The 25,010-nt window shown below is 34.4% G+C and overlaps 1 protein-coding gene across 1 annotated transcript in view; it reads left to right on the plus strand.

Moving 5' to 3' along the window:
* ERC2 (ELKS/RAB6-interacting/CAST family member 2) overlaps positions 1-25,010 on the plus strand; it is a 469,458-nt gene that overhangs the window by 385,522 nt on the left and 58,926 nt on the right. Inside the window, exon 16 of the mRNA XM_075052729.1 lies at positions 9,012-9,146. Within this exon, the coding sequence (XP_074908830.1) occupies positions 9,012-9,146 (135 nt within the window). The remainder of the gene's footprint in view (positions 1-9,011; positions 9,147-25,010) is intronic.

A 25,010-nucleotide genomic window follows, 5' to 3' on the forward strand; every position in this document is an offset into this window, starting at 1 on the left:
GCATGTCTTCACATTGGGTTTTATTCCCTTCACTTGTAATCAGAATTTTAAATCTGTATTTCTGAATCTGAGTCTGTAATTCTCAATTTTGCAAAGTACAAGCACCTTAGATATAAACCCAATGCAGACAAATTAGTGTAGGAGTGAAACAGCAGAGTGCCACTTCTCCCTATAGCTTAACGCAGCAGGCTCCATATGGCACAAGGTAAGAAAGAGAATGTGTCTGTGTAGCTAATAGCCTTTGCCTGATCAAATTAGTTAATTCAGAAGAAATCTTCTGTGTTGGAAAAATACTGAAAATGTTGGCAGTGCTCACACAACACTTTTCACACATTCTCAGTAAGATTTGACAATTTATATTATAGAAGTTGAAGGACTTGGGTCATAGCTGGATATGGCATCACTTTTTCCTCCTTATGCTCTCAGGAATCCAAATTCTTTCAGATGGTATTTTTGCACAAACATTTTCCAATGAGAGGGGCATTTTTTGCCTTGTAGCCTATAGCAGTCAGACCCTGAAGGCATCACAGGCCTGGTACATAAGTCCTTTCCTGCTTTGTAGTTGGTGATCTACTTTAAACTCTGTTACTGTTTGTTCTCTGTTCAGAGCTTTTTCATTCTTGAAGAATTTATATCATCTCTTAAGCATGGCCATGGCTAATGGCACCCTTTTTTACTGGTGATAATCTCATTGTGAACTTATAGTAGAACCTCTTAATAGCTATAGCTGTCATAACACACTTTGTTCAGACAAACAGTTTAACTTCACTGAGACTGAAAATCTTAAATGGAAAAAGTAGGTAATGCAGATATAAAATAATGTATATATTAACACTGGAACTTTTGTAATTTTGGGTCTGGCTGGCTTGATAGGTGAAAATGGGTATTAAGTATCTCAGATAAGAATAGTGAATATCTCCATTATATAAATGCATGAACTCCTAAGCCAAAAGGTTTTGGGTTTTTTTTGTCCATGAGACATTTTTGAAACAAGTCCCTAAGTTCTACTACAAAGTACTCCATGATAATAAAGCTAAATATAGTCTAACACTTGATCTCAAGTACAGTGCTAAGTAGTCAGTTATTTAAAAAAATTGTAAAAATTGGGTGTAAATTTTTTCTGCTCCTGTGATGGTGGATAAAACTTATCATTTCTACAATCTAGCATCAAACAAAGATTAGTTATAGGTGAGATGTCTCTATAAAGCATAGCAAGACAGTGCTGTGATGTTATCTCCATTTCGGTCCATATTCCAATATACCATCCATGTGTTGAAATTTATGTTTTATTTATCAATTTTTACTGCATATAATGGAAGAAATGTAGTAATTTCAGCTTAGGCTATATTTGTATATGATACAAATGAGAGACCTGGGCTTGGTAATGAAATTGCAAAACTTACAGCGGAAAAGAACTATTCAGACATTAAAGATGCTGAAAGACAATCAGTGCTACTAACCAGAGATTTGCAGTTTCAAAGGTCTTGTTTAGTTACTGAAGTTTCTGATTCATGTCTGGTTTTAAATAATTATTATGGGGAAGTATCTTTTTAATGAGTTATTTCCTGTTGTAAAAAAAAAGAAAAAAACCCAGAGAACCTTACCTTCTTACGTTGCTTGTCTGCATTTAGTAGGACCTGGCCTGAGATGTCCTCAGGCAGCTACTGTTTCAGAGCTTTAATTATGCTTTTTAACCCACTTCTTTGTGTCTATGTTCTTACATACTTCTATGTAATTACCAAGTTTAGCAGTAGGACTCAGACAAATACTTTTAGCATGACTTTAGCCTATACATTACTGAGTATGCTGTATTATTACAAGATATTTCCTGTGCTTCAAGCCATCCTTTTTATTCACAGAACTTAAAAAGACTTCAAAAACACAAACTCTAAATGCAGAGACCACAACTAAAAAGTCAGATGGACCATGTTCAAATCAACATAACTTTGTTCAATCACAAGTGTCAGGAAAGTTGAAATTTGGCCTTAGTACTTTAGATAAGTGTCTGCTTGGCACTTGGAACTGCTGCCTGTCTCAGTCTGCCAAGTGTCTAATATCCCAGCTGGTGTTTGTGAGACTATTATCCTTCAGCTCATGAAGAGGGAGACTTACTATGAGCTCTAACTTCTTTCAGGATAAGTCAGTCACATTTTGTAATCTTGCAAAGCAGCAGGTGTAATGGTTGTTAATATCAGTTAAATATTATTCTAATTGAAAAAGAACCAAAACATATGTAAAACTTTTATGCTCATGTTCAACATGAACAAATTATCAGATCCAAGTCTTTGAAAAGATCTACACTGGAAGCTGCTTTCCATTGCTGCACAGGAGCCAGAGTATCTCATTTGAACAGCAATTGCTTTTGTATTTCACCTGGGAGGAAGGTTGGATTTCATGAAAACTTGGAAAATACTCAGTACTGTTTCTTAGTCCCTATTCTCTGTCCTGCGAAACTGGGAGGGCAGACAGGGCCTGAAGAACAAGTGTTCTGGTTACATGTGTGTTACAAACGATAAGAATTGTAAGACTTTAGTGTAAAACATCACATGAATTAAGTTTAATATATAACTAGATATACATGGGAAAAAGGAAAATTTATATGCTTTTTTTAGCATAAAAACTTTACTGTGTTCTTTACTTCATATGCAACAGTTGTATCATTAATGAGGTAAAAAATAAGAAGAGTTAAATGAGGAGTAGCCAAACTTTTCTCCAATAAGCTATCATGCACACTTTTAGCCTGCATGCATCCTGTCTCTCACACTTTCCAAGACAAGTCATACACTATAACAGGAAAAGAAAAACTTGCTTATTAGCCCATTTGGAATTTTAACTGGGAAAAAAATAATTGTGTTTTTCAATGGAGGCAGGAAACAAAGCAGCAAAACCCATGTTAAAATACAGTTAAGAGTAAGAATATAAGAATAGATTACATTACAGGGATGTTATAAAAAGAAAATGCATAATTAAAGCACTCAGTAAAACATAACTCTACCCTATAGTGATGCATTCCAACACCCATACGGTTATGATTATGATAGTTATTTAGCATCTGGAGTTCCTAGTTAGTTACCATACTGTAATGTTTTTGTTATCTTTTGGTTACTGATGAGTGCTTGCAAACTTATAGTCTTCATAACTTAAGGTTTTTTTCTGTTGGAATTTTCTTGGTATCTAAAAACTCACTGCATAAGCAACAAAAAAAAATCCTGAATTGAATATTATCATATATATCTAATGATTGAAGACAAGAGAATAGTTTATTTTGGAACTAATTAGCATTATGTTGCTAGTATTATGCTATTAGAAGTGACCTGAATAATTAGCATAAAGTAATACAAGCTCTGGAATACTTTGAAGTATATTGAAGTATACTGAAGAATATTGAAGTCCACTTCTTCCATGCAGCTCTAGTATTGGCAAAACATCCTTCAAAGCAATGGCCAATTAACAGATCCTCTGGCTTGTGGAACAATGACACAAGGCCTTCTGTCAAAACCATAGTTGGTGGATATATTTTAACAACTTGTCTCATTTAATCATGTGTTGATTCAAGAAGTGTGCTGCCATTAAAAAGAATTGAGAGCAGTTGCAAGGTTAGGCTTTTTAAAAATAATAGCCTTGGAATGATCTTTTTTGCTTCATCGAGATAATTAGTGAACCAGTGCTCAAAAACCTCTTTACATGGCATTTAATTTTAATTTTCAATGTAGTCTGTGATGACTCATTTGGTCTTAGAAGTGACCATAAGGGTTACTTAGAAACACAGCATTCTGTGTTGCCTTCTGAAATGCCTTTTGTAGCTACTTTTCAAGACTCTCTTCCCGTTACACAACCATAACAGTCTACATTATGGAATATTTTGTATTTTTTAATGAACAAACACGTTCTGTTTTCATAAGGTCTTCATTTTGTGCAAACTGTTATAGTCCTTTAACAGATTGTGAGTGACAGATATAATTTGGTGAACTTTAAGGATATTTGAGGCAAAGTACAGCATTTGTTGTCCAACATTTAATTAACTGTCACTTGTCAAATAACAAATCAGCTATAAATTGTATTCTATGGCAATTAGCAACTTTTTGTTGTCTGGCAGTAGAAATTATAAGAAATTCTTCATTTGTATTCAGATGATAACAGTTTTCAAAGAATGTGTAAGAATGTTGTTCTGACCTGAAAACTGATTTTATTTGGAGAGAGTGAGTACAGAGCTGGCTTAATTAGCAAACATTTTGTTAACCCTCAGCTAATGGAATTCAGGCCTGAAGCACTGGATTCATACTGGAAAACCACTTGCAGTTGCACATGCCTTCATTAAATCCAGGTTAATTCCACTAAGTTTATGCAACTTCTGAATAAACTTTGTGAACTGTATAGTCTTAAGCACGCAGTTTTTTAGATCCTTACCTTCTGTATTTCAAAGCTTAAACAAGATTTTATTTGTGTTTTCTAAAATTATTGACTTAGGGGAAAAAAGCTTAGATTAAGTCATTTATTAGTAAAAATCAGGAAGACTAGAACTAAACGTCTACCACATGAAGATCTCAAAGTGCTTTGTGGAATATTAGCGTGCTTATTTTCAAATAGTGAGATTGCAAGAAATAGAGGTTCTGTGTCACTGAAGACAACAAGAGGCCATTGCAGAATCAAAGCTAGAATGTGGGTCTCTAGATTTTAAATTCCATGCATTAATAATTATACCACAGGATATCTCTAGGATAGCTTGTAGGCCTTATATCTGCCTCTCTCCTGTATTATATAAGGAAAAATCCTACCCTATTGAAAGTGAATATTCTAGAAATGTTTCAAATTCCATTTAGTGAAGAGAGATTGAGAAGAAAATCCAAAGGAAAGTAATAGCTATTGAATGGTATTACACCTATATCCCAGAGCAACAAATCTTACTATTTTTCCTCATTTGAACCTCATTCATGAGAGTTTTGTTGTTAACCTGATCCAGATGACAGATCAAAGCATAGTTCCCTATTGCCACCTTGCTAAAATATTTTTTAAAAGACAGTTTTAATATTATAGTTTTACAGTTACAGATTGCTGTTAAGCTATTTAGTCTGTTACCAGTCAATCAAGGACTTTCATTTCACTTCAGTAGATCCTTACTTAAACTCAACAGAATTTTAGGAGGACAAGAAATATCTGTCAGTTTTCTTACAGTGCTAGATCATAAATTCTTTGGTAAGTGGGTTAAAAATTCAGTTACACATACCATTCATGACCTTGACATCTTAGCAAACAGTGATATTGAATGATCAAAGACAACTGTTTCAAGCCCTAAGGGTTAATATACCTGTGCACCTAGATTTAAGCTGCTTTTAATTCCTCTATCATTCCTTTATTTCAAAATAGTTGCGGTATTTGTTGAATGTAATCAATAAATTTAAAGAAAAAAAAATCTGAGGAAACTGTTTAGGCTAAAACTAGTAAGGCTATACATGGTCTGTAGAAGATGCAGTTAATTAACTGTTGCTTTTTACAAGTTAACATTTTTTTCTTTCCTAGTATAAATCCAAATTAAAACCTGCTCCTTCTCAGGTGTGGGCTTGGTGTTCAGCAGGCATTTTCAAAAAGAACCGTTGGTACGATAACTTCATTGTCAGAGCTGTGGCTATGTAAATTTTGAGAAACCCTGTTTTCTGGAAAACTGTATCAATAAGAATAGTTTTAGAGGAAAAAGTGAATAAAATTTTGAACTCTGTAATATGACTATTTCAGATACAGAGTAACTTGGGCAGAGTAACATACGATGCAAGTTAGATATGGCACGGTTTAAATGCGTCTACAATGATCACTCTAATTTTCATGAATTGAACATTCCAAGACTGAGTTTCCCAAGAAAAGTCATATTGAATAATCTGTTGTGCTTTCAGAAGTAAAATGAGAAGAGGTCTTGGATGTTTTTGAATAGGAAATTTTCAAGTATGCTGAAGATGTTGCAGGAAATGATGGCACTGCCAAGTCAATAGGTAGTATTTTTCCCTTGCAGTCAGTACTGAAGCAGTGTCCTAATGTGTTGATATGGGACCCAGACCATGAGGATTTACTGTCTGATAAACCAACATCCTAAAATGTATACGCCTTTCTGTGTGTTTGTGTCTGTGCTTGTATGTAGCTGTAGGGGTGTGAAGCCCTGGGGTCCTGAACGAATTCCAATGTGGTTAATTAATTTCTTCCTCAAATAAAAATATACCTGGCATTTCAAAGCCTACTAAAGATTAAAAGAGTTAGCAAGGGAATCAAACAGAAGTAATATTACAGATTTTTGTTTAGAAGGACCTGAAAAGAATTGTATTGTTCCTCTGAATGGCTTTACTTTTGTTCCTCCTCCAGAAATCCTTCTGTTCATCCTCCTCAAAAGTCCTGCTTTTAAAAGTTTGAAATCACCACCATTGTTCATACTTCTTAAGTGAAAGCTAAGCATACCTGGAAAATACAGTTCAGTGTGGAAGTATAGCACTCTGACAGTAGCTAAAGCAAAGACAATCAGAACCTCAAAATCATATTAGTTATCATTGTGAAAAGCTAACAAATAAAAACAAAAATATTTTAAAAATAATATTTTGCAAAATATTTAATATCATTTCAAGAAATTATTGACTATCACAAGTCATGTAAAAGTTTGGATGGTTTGATGATCACTTGAGTGGAAAAGAAATTCTCATTTCACATTTCTTATATATTTTGCTTCCAGAACAGGCACACTAAACGAAGCCTATTACAGCATTAACATTTCTTTGTGCACATTTTACTGCAATCTGGCATCCAAAAGGAAGAAACATTAGAAGTGGTTTATTTATATTTCAGCACCAAATTAGAAAGATGACATCATTCATTTACAGTTCTTATCCCATGACACGTCTAATCCCTAACACCTCATTACAGGGGACACTTTTAGGATTGCATATATCATCTTGTTTAACTTTTGCATTCTTTTATGGAATACAGTTGAAAGGTAGGAAATTTAAGGCTGTTCATTGATAAGAAAATAAACTAATAAAATGTTAGGAGCTTCCCCAATGAGGCAGGATATTACAGTGTTTACAGTAAGTGGGTTATTATTTGTCTATTGATTCTCCATTTTTTCCTCTCTTTTGTTCAAAAGGCCTTCCTCTTTGAATCTAAAGACAAACAGACCAACTATGATGATTCAGATTGAGTTGGTCTTTTGGCAAAATTGGTAGAAATTCATAGCTGAACTTCATACAGCTGTATGCTTCCGTCTTCTTATCTGGGAGAGAGAAAATGAAATTGTTCCAACTGTGCAGAAAATAGTATTAAAAATGTGAAATGATACCATATAGTGACAGCGTCAAATGAATATTTAGTTTGCTTTTTTTCCAGATCTCTTTTCTACTTTAGAAAAAACATTAAAACTGGTGAATCTAATAGCAGTCTCTGAGTTTTTACATTTTCTATTAAAAGATACTTACCAGTGAAATTTTCCTAATGGAGATTTTGATATAGGATTGTTCTTATAGGATAATCAATTTACAATAGTACTGGAAGTAAATTTACCACATACTAGCTATGGGACACTAGCTATCTCATGGGCACTTTGAATTGGAAGCCAGTTAGACCTGTTAATGTAGGAACATACCCAAACAAATGAGTTGTTTTTAAATTAATCTGTTTAAGTTGGTCCTTTAGAACTCATTAGTTTAGGCAAAATCCTGGGGTAATGTGTTTAGCCAGCATCCTCACTGGAGTTAGCATGAATCCTGCTACCTTGGAGCATGGGAAGAACTAAACTGTGGCTTTTTGCAATTGATTTCAGTCTCTTATCTTTACTGTTCACCAAAAGTGTCTATGTGCAAAGCAGACTTGTTTGTGCTTGACCAACTCAAATGATGTCCACACAGGGAATTGGCACAAAGTAGATAAAGCTTCTTCAAGAACAACCTTTCTCCTATAGAGTTCAGGTGAGATTTTTGAAGATGACATCAAGTGTGTTAAGACTGCTATCTTTCCCTCAGTCATCTGTATGATATTAATTGTATATGTCTCTGATTCTTCTAATTTTGGAAGAGGTCTTTGAGAGTTGACAGCGTTTTCTTCTGGGTTTTGTTAGTGCAAAAATAAGTAAAACTTGATTAGAGCTTAACAAGTTTGCCTGAGACAGCCTTCAGTCGTACTAACAGAAAAAATCAGTACTGTATCTACTGGTATTGCGCAATTGGTAGTAAGGTTTTTTTGGTGTTATGAGCAAGGTTTGAATTATTCCAGTCTATGTATTTCATGGTATGGCATAATTGTAATAGTGATAAAGAGCGGCGATGTATCTTGTTATCTCATAGTGACATAGATTTTATTATCTGTACACAGCAGTAGCTGAAGTGTTGATCTTTTTTTCAAGATCTATATCTAAGACTTACTTTAATTCAGTAACATGTGTCAAGTTCCATAATCACTTATTTCTCTAAGTGCCTGTTTCTGTATCAGTTAGTTTGCAGATTCTTTTAACTTACTGTTTAGCAGGGTGATCCTTGTGTACAGTTAAAATAATTAAGCCAAATAGACCTTTTAATATAGCTATTCATGATTGTTGTTGACATGCCTCAGTAGCTAACTGTACGCATTTGAAGGACACTTAATATTCCTTTCAGTGAGATTTTACAAGTTAATTGGCAAGATATAATAACAGACTGGAAAAAAATAGGAAACTGTTCTAAAATAGTAAATTTAGAAAAGCTGAATGTCTTTGTTGACACCCTTCAAACACAATGTCCTTGATCATATCCTCTTCTGACTTTGTGCAATTCTACTCATGTGAAAACTGAGACAGAAGATGTGTACCCATGCTTTGTTCGCTTTTTCTATTTCTGTTTCCTCTACTTTGTGAGCCAGCAGTCCGGACTTCTATTGTTAGATCCTTAGAGCTACAAATTAAAAAAAAAAAAAAAAAAAGAGCTTAGAAAGAGCTAAGATCTTCCTAAAACACTGTTAGAATAATATATTCCAGCATGTAATAGAATTGTCTCACTTTACATCTTAAACAGACACAAAACAGAATGAAACTGATGGCAGATAACTACGATGATGACCATCACCACTACCACCACCATCACCACCACCACCATCATCGATCTCCTGGGAGGCCACAACACTCCAACCACAGACCCTCTCCAGATCAGGTTAGTCACCTCTTTTTTCGCCTTCAGTTTTATAATTTTACTATTTTGATATTTCAAGATAAAATAAATACTCCAAAGAAATAATAAGCAAGTGATGTGTTCTTTGAACTGAAACTAATAGTTCTGGTATTTATTTCCATCCCTGAAACAATTTAAACATTTTGGCCTTTTGTCTGGTGTCTTACATTTTTCTTCCCTATCTTTCTTTAGAAGTTTTGCAGCTATTTTCAGCATTTCATAACTCAACTTTTTTAGTAGAAAATCAGTGAAAAATTTCCTGCTTAGTGATTACTAGTGATTTCAGAAGTATGCACTTTTTGTAATAATTTTTTTGTTTATTTAAAGTAAATGGATTAATCATTAGTATTGAAAAAACTCTGCAGCAGTTCCCTTTGGCAACTTGTAAACCAGTGGTTCAAAACTGTTTTTGAAAGTATCTTTCTGTTGAAGCTTTCAAATAATAGATATAGCTTAAAATCAATAGTGATGCATTTTTAACTAGGCAAGAGAAACCAAATTCCTGAGATGTTTTAGTTTAAAAATGCTTAGTAATTCAGTACTGTTCTTCTTAGAATATTCTTCTTAGTGCCCTGTGTTTCAGAAAGGGCTAATAACTGTCCTAACAACATGGTCTTCTAAAGTATGTTAAATGAGCATGCTAGCATTGAACCTTTTCTTCTCCACCGAGGGTGAAAAAACATCCATAAGCCCAATACTGTGTTGATTTTGTAAATTTCAATATTTGTTTAGAGAGAAATACATTTTTTTTAAAATTGTAAATATGTAACTGATTTGCTTTTATTGATAATATTTTAGAATATTAATGATATAAAAGTTAAGTGAAAATTAAAATACAAGTTTGCTGTCACATAGTTTTAAATTCATATTTACACTGTATATACGTTTGGAATGAGGAGGTTGTGATGTTCTGTGGTTTATTATCATTCCAACACTTTGTCTTTTGGAATACTTTAATGTGGTTTTTCAGATAATGTTGCTGTCAATAGGCAGAAATTTGCTAAGTGTCCAACATGCATGCTCAGTACTTCTGGTTCCTAGATAATTGGGTGAAGCAGACATCTTGACCGAAAAGTTTATTGTTTTGATGTGCTTGAAACAGATGTTTACAAACAGAAAATACTGCGCCTTTTATTTCTGGAAAACTTAAAGACCAGATCCACCAAAAATAAAGTATCTGCTTTAATTTTATGGTTGTCATACTGAAAATAATGCTATAGTATTGCTATAGCTATAAGTACTAATGTTATAGTTATAGCTAGTTATCATTATAAAGTTATAGTATTGGAAATAATAAATTCTTTAATTAATAATGTAATTATATAAAATACATATTATAATTTTATATATACACACCAAAATAGTATTTCAAATTCTAATGACAACTTTATCTCATCCTTAAAATACCCTTCTGCCAGTGAACATGTTTTCGTAATTGTTTTCTGAGGTGTCTGATACTGCTAAAAATTTGTTACGGTAAAAAATAGCACGTGCGTGTGTACATGCATACATGTATGTGTATGTGTGTATGAAATGCTAAACCACAAGAAATGCAAATGAAAGAAGCTGAGCCACAGTAGATGGAATTTCAAGAAACAAACTTATATTTTGAAATTAAAACATATATGTAAGCCATGCTGCCAGCATGCCATTGTTTCCAGCTGATACTGGGTGCCACTATTCCACTTTGAAAGAATGTGCTTAGTAAGTGGAGAGCTTGTCAGCTATGGATGGAGTCTGGCCTGAACATGACTTTAAAATTTTAAAGGTAGACTTTTTTTCACTATATGGCTCTCTAGCCTACTACAATGAGTGAGAGCTGAAAACTGTAGGGGTTTTAGGAGGAACTCAGTCATGGTAGGAAAAGGAGGAAAGTTATCCATATATGTATTTGTCTGGAGTAGGAAAAACAGTCCACGTAACTCTTTTTCAGGTAGAGAACCCTGGGGAAAAATAAAACATTGCTTTTATACAAAGAATCACTCTTTGATACTAAATTAGTTTATAAGTTCATAATGTCTGGGTAGAAATAAAAGGGAAAAACATTGGTGAAAGTTACAACGGGGATGTATGATAGACTACTTAATCGGGAGTGGGAGACAAAGAGGCAAATGATGCTTTTTTTAGAATGACCAATAGAGTTGTACTAAAGACAGGAACTGGTAAGTATGAGAAAACTCAATTTCTTGGATACCAGCTAAAATGAAAAAAACCCCCACAAAACCCCAAAACCTGAACAACAGAACTCAGAATCCTTCAAGTGCCTGGAATTTGTTAAGAACAACTTTTTCTTTCAGAAAGTGGAGAAGGGTATTAAAGACTTGTTGTCTTGGTTTTAGTTCTGTTTCTGATTAACAGAGATAAGTTGGCTGAGTTTACAAAAGAAGGCAAAATTGTCTGAAAACAACCACGAAATAAAAAAAAAAGGGTTTGGCTTTGTGCAAGGAATAGAATGAGAAAAACAGAATGAAGGCAAGAGATGTGAAAAAACAGGTAAGAACAACCTCTGTGTTACTGAAACCCAGACACTAGTTTCAACTAATTCAAGAAACCCAAACTTGTAAAGAAAATTTGAGGGACAAGACAATGTAACAGAGCTAACATTTAGTGAAGAAGGTGCTTTTCAATGCACAGTAACAGGTTATTCAGGGAAAAGAATGGTTAGGAAGCAAAATGAAGGTCTGTGTCAAGACATATTCAAGAACTTATAAAACTTAAGAAATTATATGAATGATGGAAGTCAGTATTAAAGATTAAAGATAGAGCACACAAAATACTAGCTATTTTACTAGTATTTACTAGTACTAATATTCTCAGTTTTACTCTGAACTATTTATATTTGACAGCTCTCATGTAGGATATAGGAGATCCTTAGAGTCTTGAGGAAGGCAAACTCTGTTCTCATCTTTACAAATAAAATGTATGGGGATTTATGAATAATTATTTTAGACCCTGGAAATTGTGGAATAGATTATTAACCAGTGAATCAATAAAAAGCCTGTAGACTTTTTACTGTTCATTTTCAGTACCTTGATATCTGTATCAGGCTGCATGACGTTATCTATCTATTTAGCCATCTCAGTGTATATCAGAGATCACTTCATACTTGCTTTGCCCTTAACCTGTTTTCCTAATCATCAACTGGTGGTTCCTATCCTAGACCAGATAAACTATATTTACGTTACATTCTTGAAGATACGAGATTGTTTATCAATATGTACTCACTTTATTCTTGCAATCTTTCCTAGATGACAGTTTTGGGCCACTTTCTAAAACAGAATGCAGGTCTAGATGGCTGTTACATGGCATACCTATCCTATATTTAGTCTGCCTGTATTTGTCAAGGACAAATTATGTCAAGCAAATCTAATTTCCTTTGATAGGGTAACTGGCATTGTGGCTAAAGAAGAAAGTGTAGCTGTGACATACTTTGAATTTGTAAGGCCTTTAATGCTGTCCCACCATATATTTGTAATATACAAATAAATACATGAATTTGTAATGTAATTAACATGTAATGTAAAATGCATTGCAATAATAAAAGCTGTAACTATAAATAACACTATTTTAATTAATTATGAAATCACCATGAGATTGGTGTACAACTGATACAAATAACATGCTACAGACAAATTTTCTCTTACTCATTGTCAGACTGGAGGGACAGTTATGGCAGGGTCCTTTATCTGCTTCAGTGGAGTATTTGTTTAGAAATTATTTCAGTGATGAAATAGAAAAAAACATGAATATTGTTGATAATGAACCAAGCTGCAAGAAGCTGCAGGCATAGTAGGAGCAGTTAAACTGCTCAATATACTGCTCCAGTCTCAGTAAACTGGAGAGAAAGTCTGGACTAAGTAATCTGAAATTCAGTAAAGACAAGTACATTTACAAGGGAGAAGTTGCAGGTACTGATATGGCAATAGCATGGAAAAAGGAATCTGGATTGCACAATGGAATACCATTGCAATGAAGTTGCATCTAATTCTGGGATGGATGTAATACTGGAAAAGAAGCAGGAAGCAATTCTTCTGTTCTTTCGAGCACTGGTGAGACCTAATCTGAAAAGCTGTATACAGATTGGATCACCATGCTTTAAGAAAGATAGACACGTTAGAAAGGGACAAAAGGAGAGCAACAAGAATGATAGGAGTTTTAGAGAACCTGACCTATGAGGAAGGCTTAAAGAACTGCGTTTGTTTAGTCTAGAAAGTACTAAAGGGGAGACATAAGTCTTCTCATACATAAAATGTTGTTACAAAGAAGACGATGATCAATGGTATTCCAGTGCCCAGTGGAGAAAGAGTAGCAGTGGTAAATTTAATTTTACCAAGAATAACTGGGTTAGTTATTAAAAAAAGGAAACTTTTTACTATGAGACTAATGAATCTGTAAGTGGAAAAAAAGCGCGGACATTCTTGCATATACATGTAATGGAAGATCCTTTCTTGGAGATTTTTAAGAACAGGTTAGATGAATATCTGTGGCACATGATAGTAGCTTCATTTCATCTTGTGTTGGTGCATTGGGCTTGGAGTAGGTGTTCTGAAATACTGCCATCCCTAAATTTCTACAGGCTCCATGAACAATGGATTACCCCGCCAAATACTTACTTGCAAAGCAAGAAAATAGGAGAGCCATAGCAAAATCCTTGCTGAAATAGTCTTTGAGAACAGCACAGTCAATGATAATCATGAGTGAACTCTAGTCATTGCTTTAGCTTACATTTCTCAATTACGGTTGTTTTTTTTTTTTTTTACTTTCTGTGTTGTGTTAGTTACCTTTCCATACAGCATTCTTTTGTACAGCAATATGATTGCCATGTGCCCTACAACTTCTATTTCCCATTCAATAGTGTATTACACATAAATTCTAGATATGTGGGTTTTGATGACAATAATCCAACATACTGCTAGTGGTTTGAAACCACAGAATAAACTGAGAAAATAATAAACTTGCAAATCATCAGAGGGCATTTTTAATTTTTTAAGGAGACAAGAAAGTGGTGCATATTGTAACATAAATGCCATCTAATTTAGTGAATACTAGGGAGGGTTTTTGAAAGTCTTCTCACAAATTCTGAATAGAAAGAGATAGTTGAACATACAGTGTTAATCTTGAAATATTTCTCATTTCTATGGGTAATACTGGATTTTCTAATTTATATGCTACATTTATATAGAGAAATACATGTATGTTACATATATAACTGTGAAAGTATGTACATGTCCATTTGAGTACATGTTTATAACAAAGAGTAAGACATTTCCCACTTACAGATGTAAAACACTGTATATATGCTACTGTGAGTCTATACACCCTTTAAAAAGAATGGTCTACCACCAGTCTCTTGGAAGGAAAATGCACACACAGCCTGCTTGAAATAATGCATACTTTTTACACGGTGCTGTTCAGTTCCGGTATTGATGTTTTGTTTTAATGATCATGTTTTTGTTTTAACTGTTACTCAATATCATATCCTGCTATGGGCAGCATGTGGCAGCATGGTTCTAGATGTAGTAAAGGATAGGATCTCTGACTTCTCTTGAAGGAACTAGTTGGGCACTTTTTTCAGATGTAATGGATGTGTTTAGGTCTTCTGGCTGCTGCTAGAGAGCAAAGCCAAGTTTCCAGCCACTTCTTGCCTTTATTCCCTCTTTTTTTGCTCTTCTGTTTAGGGAGAGGTATAGGTTGGCAACCATTTTGCCCTTGTATGTCTGGACCTAAGCTCTGGGTAAGATGTAAGAAAACTTCACGAGCAGTAGGAAAACTCTGGGTCTCCTCTGCCCATACACATGGTCATGTTACAGTGAGTCATGATGTGTTCTCTAGTTATGTTGGTGCATCTGATTTTTATTTGATATAAATAAATTTCTGGGGATTGAGTGCTGCCACGTCAATAACATTGCAATTTTAACCATTTTTACTAGTCTTTAAAGAACTTGGAAAAAATGATAATTTTGCAGCTTTGCACTAAAAACTTAAATTTATTCTCTTCAGTTTTGGCTTGAGAGTTGGCAATCTTTCTTAAATTCCACCTGGAAACATTTTGGCAGTCAGTGTGTATCCTGGAGTGCGGGTGTAATACTCCTAGCATGAAAATGAGCTTAATAAGCATTCTGTACTAGTTTCAGTTTCCAAGGAGTTGTAATATGTAGTCCCTTGTAGAGTGCATTACAGTAATCTAATCTGGATCGTTGCATCCAAAATCTATCTGGAACAAAAAAAAAAAACCCACCCATGGCTAAATAAATTTGAACTTCCAGATTTAGAAGTTGTCCTGCCCCATAGCATAGACTTCATCACAAAGCCTACTGTCCAACTCCCTGCCTCTCTTATTTCTCACCTCTACATACTTACTGTTTTTCCTTAAAAGCTTTTTCTCTTGGCCTCAGCTGCCCACATCATCTTTCAGCTTTCTTCCTTGTATTGAAAATGTTTTGAAGGAAGTGCCTGTTTGTGTCACACAAGTGACTGTGTGCTCTTGAAGAAAATTGCTGTTACTGTTGAAAGTTGATAGAAATCAGCACATTTGTATTCCCTGCCACTGCTGCCTTACTGTACTGCAGTCCTTTTGTCATTTTTTTTCTTGCACTTTTAGTATCATGACAGACCTGTAAGTTACTAACCAACAGGGAATTCTGTCTCACTAACCAAAAGTCTGGTCAAATTGAGACATCTCATTCCCTTTGGTTTTCTAATCTCAGAAGGCTTTCTGCCCCTCTATATTTGTAACCTGTTCTGAATTTCAGGCTCTAGTCATCCATATTCACTTACTATTAATTTCCATGGGCACTTTACATTCCTTGCTGTCTCTGAAACAGTCCTTAACTTATTGGCACATATGACATCCCTAACTCTAGGATGGTCTCCACGTAACAAATAGCATTCTTTTGCTATCGCCCAGGACTTTCTTGTTCAAGTTCATGAGATATTTGCTGTGTGGTTGAAAGGTCCTAAGTTCAAGCTACTACTTATGGACTACATAGTAAAAAACTGTACTTGATTATTTAAATTAAAAGCAGCATCTCTACATAAAAAAGGGACTTAAAAGAAGTTGTGTAGGTAATCTATGACATGTATGTGTCTAGGATATACTTAAGTTAGTTTGATGACATTCTTAATAGGAAGTTATGCTAGTTGAGAGGGCATATGGAAGAACTTGATTCTGCATCCATGCAGTGGAAGGCTGAAGGTATAACATCCAAAGAATTTTCATACTTTAGGACTTTATTGCCAGTCCTGATGATTATAAGAACTATCAAGTCTTCTTACTTCCCATAGTACTGGAGATTTTTAAAGACATAAAACGTGAGGTGTTTCTCATCTCATATGAGTTTCCTGAATTCCCAAGCTATAGCTGAGTCAAAGGTGAATGCTTTTCTCCATGGTCACCAAGATTACAAATATATTTTAATTTTGTTTTATGATGAGAGATGATATTCTCATAAAAAAGAATCTGATTTTTAGAAAAATATGAATATCATAGGGCGTGCCATAAGGCTGTAGGAACTGGCTGCTTTCCAAAAAGTTGGCCCTATTCTTAGAAGCTGTAATTGAGGATGGAATGTCACATGGTGTTGTAAGCATGTAGCATGTCCTTTTACATCTTTTAATCCAGTCTGGCTATGTTGAGATTTTGTTCCTATTTAAAACATTTTTGATGGCCCTTCTACAAGGTGGTGGTGTTTAGAAGTAATGTGTCACAAACTCACCATCAAGTTTTCCATTACTCTGAAATCTTAGCACAGAGGCCTAAAAGGTAGTTCGAGGTTTCTGAATTATCCTCTTAAGGAAGAGTACTCCTCATTAGGCCAGTAATGGAGCAGTGTGTATCTATGAAGCTTCCCTTACTGCCACTCTCCAGTCAGAAAGCCAACTTTTAAAGAACTGATAGCTGTCTTAGTATTAAATATGTGTCATTTTAAAAAGACTTCTGAAAGTATGCTCGTAAACTCATTCATTTGAGAAAAGAAATCACATGCAATGATGCACCAAACTTGACAACAATCTGTTGTGAAGTAGGAGTATGTCACTAAAAACGAACTTTTTGAAGGAGACCATGTGCTCTCAAAAAAAGTGTTTATTGATTTGTAAAGTGGTGACTGGTCTTGGCAACAGGTCTTTGTTCATCAGCTGGAACTGCTAAATATCCTTGGAGTTGCTGAAAGATGATATGTGAAAAAATCTGAACAGGTCAGATGGGATTTTGTTTGAGGTGGATGACTTTGAAATCAGAGCCACAAGACAGTCAAACAACGATTATTATTTTAGTGTCTGGATCCTGATCTGCAAATCACTGTATTGATCCATATGTAATTTTAGGGGAGAGGAGTGCATGCTACTCTGTGTATTTTGGCAGCTCTGGTTGTTAGCACAATGCCATATATTCTGTGGCCATACTGGAAAATTGCCAACGTCAAACTCCTGCATAGGCCTCAGGAATATTGAAACTGGGATTTGCCTTTAAAAAACCCACAAAACCAAACAACACAACTTAAAAGGAGGACAAACATAAAACAAAACAGATTATTTTAGCTTATTGAAATAACCATGGTTATTTGAAAAGCGTAAAATTCTTCGAATTTCTTTAGGCTGTGAGTAGAAAGTTCAATCTGAGCAGAAGTTTAGTATCTGGAAAACTGAAATATCATATTTAGGAGTTTTCTGCAACGTTAAAGCTTTGTCTTTTAGTTGTTCAGGAAAGAAGAAACAAAAATCATGGGAATACCCAAAGCACCAGTGATATTTTAGTATATAAAAGGAGTGATATGATATAGCTGTTTAATGCAGTAAGTTGGAGTTACCAGCTCCCTCCCTGACCCAGATTTGTTTAATATTCTGTGTGTTTCTTTATCCTGTATGTTTACACGTTGTATTTGGGCAGGTGTGAGCTTGCTCTTGTCTGTTCACTAAATGTATGTGAACTTGTTCTGCTGGTGCCTCAAGCTGCAAGGAAGCACGCAATTGCATTAGCACAGTGCTGAGCCTGCACTAAGCTCATTGGAGTCACATGGATTTATTTAATTTAGGAATTTGGGCAGGGCAAGGTTTGCTTGTCGGTACATTCAGTATAAACAATCCCAGGCACATCCACTGTAAATAACTAGTATTGTGCTGAATTAATTAGTGTTTTGAGATCTCAGGAGTGCAGTGCAAATTAGTCATATAAATGCTTTCACATTTTTAAGTATTTCCTCTAATTTTTCATCTTTGCTACACATATTCTCCCTCCAGAAGAACGATCTTGTGATTCATATCACACATTGTTCAGACTTGTTGAACTGAATGCAATAAAATCTTATTTGAATCATGGTCACCATTAAAAAGTCAATTTTCTGATTAAATTGTATGCCATTATCATAGCTATATTGTTTATTATAAACACGCTACCAAATGGCAAATAATTCTCTTCTAATGAGGATGTAATTTCTAAGCATTTCCCAAAAGTCAGCAAATGTTATCATATGCTTATTTCAGTGGATACAGAATTTTTCCTGCCTCTGACATCTATCTAGGTATTTCTGTATACATTACCCTAAAAAGAAAACTGAAATAGTCTTCCACAGAGGCTTGCCCAGATTTTGAGGATAATATGATTGGTTTCAAACCTAAATTTTGTTGTAGATTACACTGTACTTGTGATATTGTTTGTAATATTTGTTAATGCTTTTGTTATTCCTACCTCTTAATTGTAATTATATCATAACCAGATGATTTTTCATATACCTTTTAGTTATATTAAATTTGTAATTTGACTAAGAGACCAGCTAAACTGGAGCTGTATTAAAAGTAAGAAGTAGAAAGTAGGTTTTGCTGTCTATGATACCTCCAGGAGACGGATTTTGTATATTGAAAAGTTATACCTCTTCTTTGCTTACAGAAATGAATTTATTTTATGTTTTGAGGTTTAATGAATGTGATATAAATGTATACATACTGCTCAGTGTGTATATTTATATATATCTGTATTTATATGTTAGCTTTGCAGTCTTTTCCACATATGGAAGAATTTTTTGAGATCATGTTTAGCTATAGAAACCTCTCCCCCTCACTTCCCCTGAATGTGTGTGTTAGAATATACAACACTTATATAGAGGTTTACATTTATCTTATATTTCTTACTAGAAAAATTAGCTGCCACCATCATAGTCTAAAATAGGTCTTTAGACCAGCTGAAAGAGCCAAAAATGCATTTCTGGGAGACAGTAACTTGATAACAAAAGTTGCATATCTGGCGCTGGTTACTTAAGTGAGATAACATGTCACAGGCTTTCACTACAAAGGGGACCATAAATTTTTGCATTGCAAATCTGATTTCACGGACCACTTCTTGTAAGAAGCATTGAGTTTCCGCTTCATCTAGTGATAAAGCTTTAGAATGCATGAGTATCTGGTGAAACATCTTATTCATGTTAATGCTAGTCTGGGTGTTGTAAAGTAAGTGGTCAGAAACAACCTTTAGCTTACCCCCATTGCCAGTATTTATGTTTGATTTTAACCTAACTATATACAAATAGAACAAATGGTGAGATGGATTTTGTAGTCATTTTCATAACTGAGTGATGCATGGTTACTTATGACCCCTTCTGTTATGGATAGGTTTGAAAATAGACCTGTGGCATAAATCCATATTGCTGAAGCAATTTTTAAGATTTATTCAACTTTTTGAATATACAAATGAAACATACAATAAAGACCTTCTAAAACTCTACGCACCAAAGCCTTAAATGAATCCACTGTTACTCTTTCCCCTTTCCAGTTACAGGCTCAGTTCTTCAAATCATTCATGCACAAAACTCTTCTGTAGTCAATTGTTCTGTGTGTGGAGAGTTCGTGGGATTTGTCCTCAGCTATGTTTGCTCCTAGAAATTGAGTAGCAGATAAAAGACTCTCTTGGCTCTGAAAGATTCTGATTTTAGATTAAGTTCTTGATTTGAAAGACACGTCATTGCTTAGCAGGTAGATTTCTGTGTCACAAGGGGAAATTAATATTTGTAAATGTAATTGTTTGCTGTAAGTAGGACAGTTTCACAGTCCAGAGCCAGTAGTTACATGTTTAATGACCCATTAGTAGCCACAGATAATAAGGAGAGTAGCGTAAATCAGTCATCAGAAAGTTAGTTCAAGAGATGAGCAGGTTATCACTAGATTTATTTAACCCAAGTTAAGACATTAATTCTTAGCATGCCAGCACATGAAAGGGAAATGTGATGAGCCTTGTCAGGAAGGGTCTTCTATTGTGGGAAGAGAGCCAGAAAAGCTTAACTCATCAAGTTTTTAATGTTGCCTGTGTTGCGAAAGCTTTTGTCTAAAAGGAGATTAGGACTTTTTTTTCTTTTTTTTTTTTTAATTTTATTTAAAGAATGTATTTTATAAAGATACTTGCATGCCACAAAAGTGAGGGGATGTGTGCTGTACTTCAACTTTGTGGAAATATTTGCTGTCTGTTTTTTGAGTCAGTTTCACTATATTCTTCATGTAACCAAATTTTATACACCAGTGGGCCTCATAGTAATGCAGAATTTTGCAGTCTTTGACTGCATCTACATTGGGGTTTTAGTTCTGATCAAAAGTGCAGATGTGAATCAAATCTCCTGATCATTCCTACTTACTGCACTATGGTTCATATTCAGAAGCAGTGTTGGAGTGGGCACACTGAATTCCTTTTTGATTAAATTTAACTGAAAGATGCATTCCAGGAAGTCCCGCAACAAAATGAAATTGCTAAAGGGAATTCAGTCTTGGAAACAGAGCAAAATTAATCCAGAATACCTCCCCCAAGACAGGTGTATTGTACAGATGCTGTTTCTCAGTACCAGTTGTATTGGTTATAGATCTGTTGCTGCTGCACCACACTGCTAAATATAACCTCTTGCAACTATTTCATGATCACCAGTAATCAAGAGTATGCTATATGCAGAATGGTTATGAATAGGCTTATAATTTCTGGCATCTGATTATTAAAATTTTTTAGATACACTTAATCATGTAGACCATGATCAAAGTTATCCTTTGTTTCTAACCTGCTGTGTAATGTAACCCCTTTTATCTGAAGGCCACTGTCTCAATTTACTACTGAAACTGATGAACCTTAAAGAATCGATGGCTGAGAAATATGCCTGTAAATCTTGTATTGAGATACACTTCAATAATAAAAGAGGCATCTTTATACAAACTTTCTACATCTGTATGTAGCGTTTTCCAAGCGCTATTCTTTAAGTTCCTCATCCTGCTACTTTGAAGCTGGTTTTGAGGTTTTGACGTTAGGTTTTGTGGCAATTAGATCAGAACAGTAAATCATATTTAGTAACACCAGATTTTTTTTTTAAGATGTTAAGCAAATATGGTTAGTAGCAGCACAGAAAAAAGGAAGGACTAGCAAAAGGATGAGATAAAATCAGTGAATTAATAATCTATAAACAGCCCATGTACAAAGGCTTTCATAGTATTTGAGATTATGCCACTGTACTGTACCTAATTATATGTCCAAATTAGAGACTTGGATGTCAGTCCTAAAAATACAACGCATTCAATATCTTAAATATTTTGAATTTATAAGAAGTTTATAGTAATTAAGCATGTATACTAATTTATCAATTCAAATGATATTTCTTGAATTTTGGGGTTTTTTTTCCCTTTTTGCTGGTCTGTAATTGAGATTTTGCTTTGCAGTTTTTGTCATTGAATTGTTATTCTTGGCCCTATAAACCAATGAAAGATCCAAGTTTAAAAAGCAGTTAATGTACACAAACATTAATCAAAAATTACTTGATTATAGTTTATTGTTTGAAAGAGCTATAGATTAATGATTCTGTAGGATACACACTGATATGAAAGACTAAGCATACTTCTGGAAGCCTCTGATCCAATATTAATAGATGATAAGCCATAACTGCAGCTTTTATTTTGCTTCACAGTGTCTCAAGAATGCAAAAATAGGTAATGAACGTCATTTGTCTCAGAACATCAGTGAAGAATTCTGTATTCTCTTACATTATTTGTTTGCATTGAGGTACCAAACCTTAGCTTCTTGATAGAATAGTTTATTCATAAAAACAATGAAAACTACAATCCTGACTCTTAACGTGCTTTTTATCCAGTGCTTTTGGGTAGTTTTTTCTATCCATACAGAAAAGATCTGTAAAACCTATAACACTAAGTTAGGATTTACACCATTAAGTATCCACTCCTCAAAATGTAACAAGCAGCAGAATGACAAGGATAGTTGAGTCTTATTTCATAACTTTGATTGAATGCACTGGAAGGAGGTAGTGCAGGCTTGAAAACAACCTGTCTGCTTAATGGGAATAGTAAGCGATCGATGAGTTCTTTTAATATTCCTTTAAGATCTTGCATCTGTACGTTATGGCTTCTGTTAAATTAAAAAGTGAGAGCACATATCATGATGTTATGGTTCTTTGGTTTAATCCTATTTTTTTAATGAAAAAGAGGGTCGGCATTCTCTGATATCTGTAGGAATTTTACTTTTCTCCTCAACTGTCATCAAGCACCAAGTATTTTTAGGTCAGTGTGTTACCTAGCGTCAATATATGACATAATTAACTAACCAGAAACATATTCAGTAATAAAGCACACAGTTATGAAATATTGGGCTTTTTTGATAGGGATGCTAACTGAGCAAGCTCTGCTTAGGTTAGTGCAAGTCCACTTATCTTCTATAAATAATTAGTGTGTGGAATTGAAAATGAGATACGAACAGATTTTCTAGGTTAGGTATATATCAAGTCACAATACTGTATAGATACAGGTTTTTAAAACAAGACACTATGTTGAGACTGGTTTTGAGGTTGCTCTTACTATTAAAAATTTCAAATCCAGTGAGGGTTTGTTTTTTAATTCAGTTGTCTGTAAAAACAGATCACTGCATTAGTTAATTTTTATGAACTTGTTAAGCACTAAAATTGGAAAATATGTAATAAGCTGTGTACAGAATAAGATCATGGCACAGACATTCTCACTAAAACAGATGTGAGGAAAAAAGATGAAAGAGGATTTTTATTAATTGTAGATGTTGAAGGAGAAGTGGACCATGGTCATAATCTGGACTTGACCACTCAATAATTTCTTCATTAAATCTGTAAATTTTCTGAATTATTTTGAATACAGTTAGCCATATCTTTTAGAAAGTGTCTAAGTCTTGATATAAAAATCTTCAAGTCATCCAGAACTGATGTGCTATTGAAAAATATGTACCATATTTGCAGTACAATTACATCCTATAATCTCTATCTAGCTTTTTCCTGCTAAAGCTGTCTCCTTTTCTGTAAGTGTTAGTTAATAGTGATCAAACAATCTTTTAATATTTCCTGAGTGGCCAGGTTGAGTGTCTTTTGTTTCTCACTGCCAAGTTTATTTTTCAATAATTTTGTAGCTGTTTCCTGATCTGGTTACAGTCTTTCAAATATTCACAAGAGTATGACATGAGCACCAGATGTGTAATTCTATTATTGGTCTTATGCTACTGCATTGAGATACAGCAAACTTTTTGATTTTTATTTCTCTGCCTGTATTTGTCCTTGTAAATTCAACATTGTATTGCATGTTCACTTCCACCATGATCTGTAAATCCTTTTTTGATATCATCGATTTCAGATGCAGTCCCCTGTCCTCTATGTTCACCCCGTACATTTTCAAATGATGACAGTGTATACATGATTTCAGTCATACGTGTATGGAGCTGATAACATTTATTAGTTAATCCCAAATATGTTCACTTTTCCAAGCAGTCTTTGTTAGACTTTTTGTTCAGATCATGGGAATACAGAACAAATTTGGGATGAGAAGTATCTGCAGGTCCTCTTCCTTCTCCAGCAACTTTCATTGTATATAGAGCTAATTTTGCTGACACTGTGTCTTGTGGCACATCATCAAATGCCTTACAGAAATCTCAGCATATTATTTCAAAACACTTACCTTATCAAAAAGAGTCTCTGTGTAATTGAAAAAGATAGAAAGTTATTTCAACAGGACTAGTACTCAATAAAGCGATGTTGATTGACATTAACTGAGCTCCAGCTTTTAATTTATTGCTTATTGTATATCAGGATCAGTGTCAAACTATATAGCATGTAATTTCACATAATACTCTTTAAAAATATTTGACAATATTTGATTTTTCAACTCTTCTAGAATTCCACCAAAAAGACATCATGCAAATATTCGAAGTAAAAATGAACGTCTGCCTGTTTGAAGAATTACAATACACTAAACAGCAAAACAGCTGTATGTAGTTAGGAGGAGTCACTTGGAAATGTACTAAGTTGCCCATGTTGTTGATTTTTGCTGTTTTTAAAGATATCACCAAAGATTAACCTAATGCATTCTGTTACTGAAATAGGATCAAACTACCCAGTGGAAAAGAAATCCTTCAGTCTTTCTTCAACTTTTACTCTGGCAAAACTCTTGTCAGCTTCAAAGTCAGTTCAATTAGCGTTAGTAGGCCTGAGTAACAGTAGCTCCTGTAGAATTCAGAGGGAAGGACTTGTATTTTCAGTGAGGTGAATGCAGCTCATTGGAAGTTTTACAGAATCTATCCCTTTGTTTCAAAAATAAATAAGAATATTCAGCCCTTACTGTGTCTTTGCTTTGTGGTGTAGTTGTGCAGACCTTATAACTAAGACGTGTTCCAAGTTAACTGTAAAAAATTTACCCACATTTCTTCTGTGTTAAATGATAGCTAAGTTTATAGTGGACTGTCAGATTTCTTTACTTAATTCAGCAACATGCAAGACATCTATCTTAACATCTGGTTTTTAATAACAGTTGACATCTGGGAGCTCTTTTTTATTCCAAGAATGGACTAGGAACAGTAGTGATACTGGC

This window comes from Buteo buteo, chromosome 21 (assembly GCF_964188355.1).
Source record: "Buteo buteo chromosome 21, bButBut1.hap1.1, whole genome shotgun sequence".
NCBI classification, from domain to species: Eukaryota; Metazoa; Chordata; class Aves; order Accipitriformes; family Accipitridae; genus Buteo; species Buteo buteo.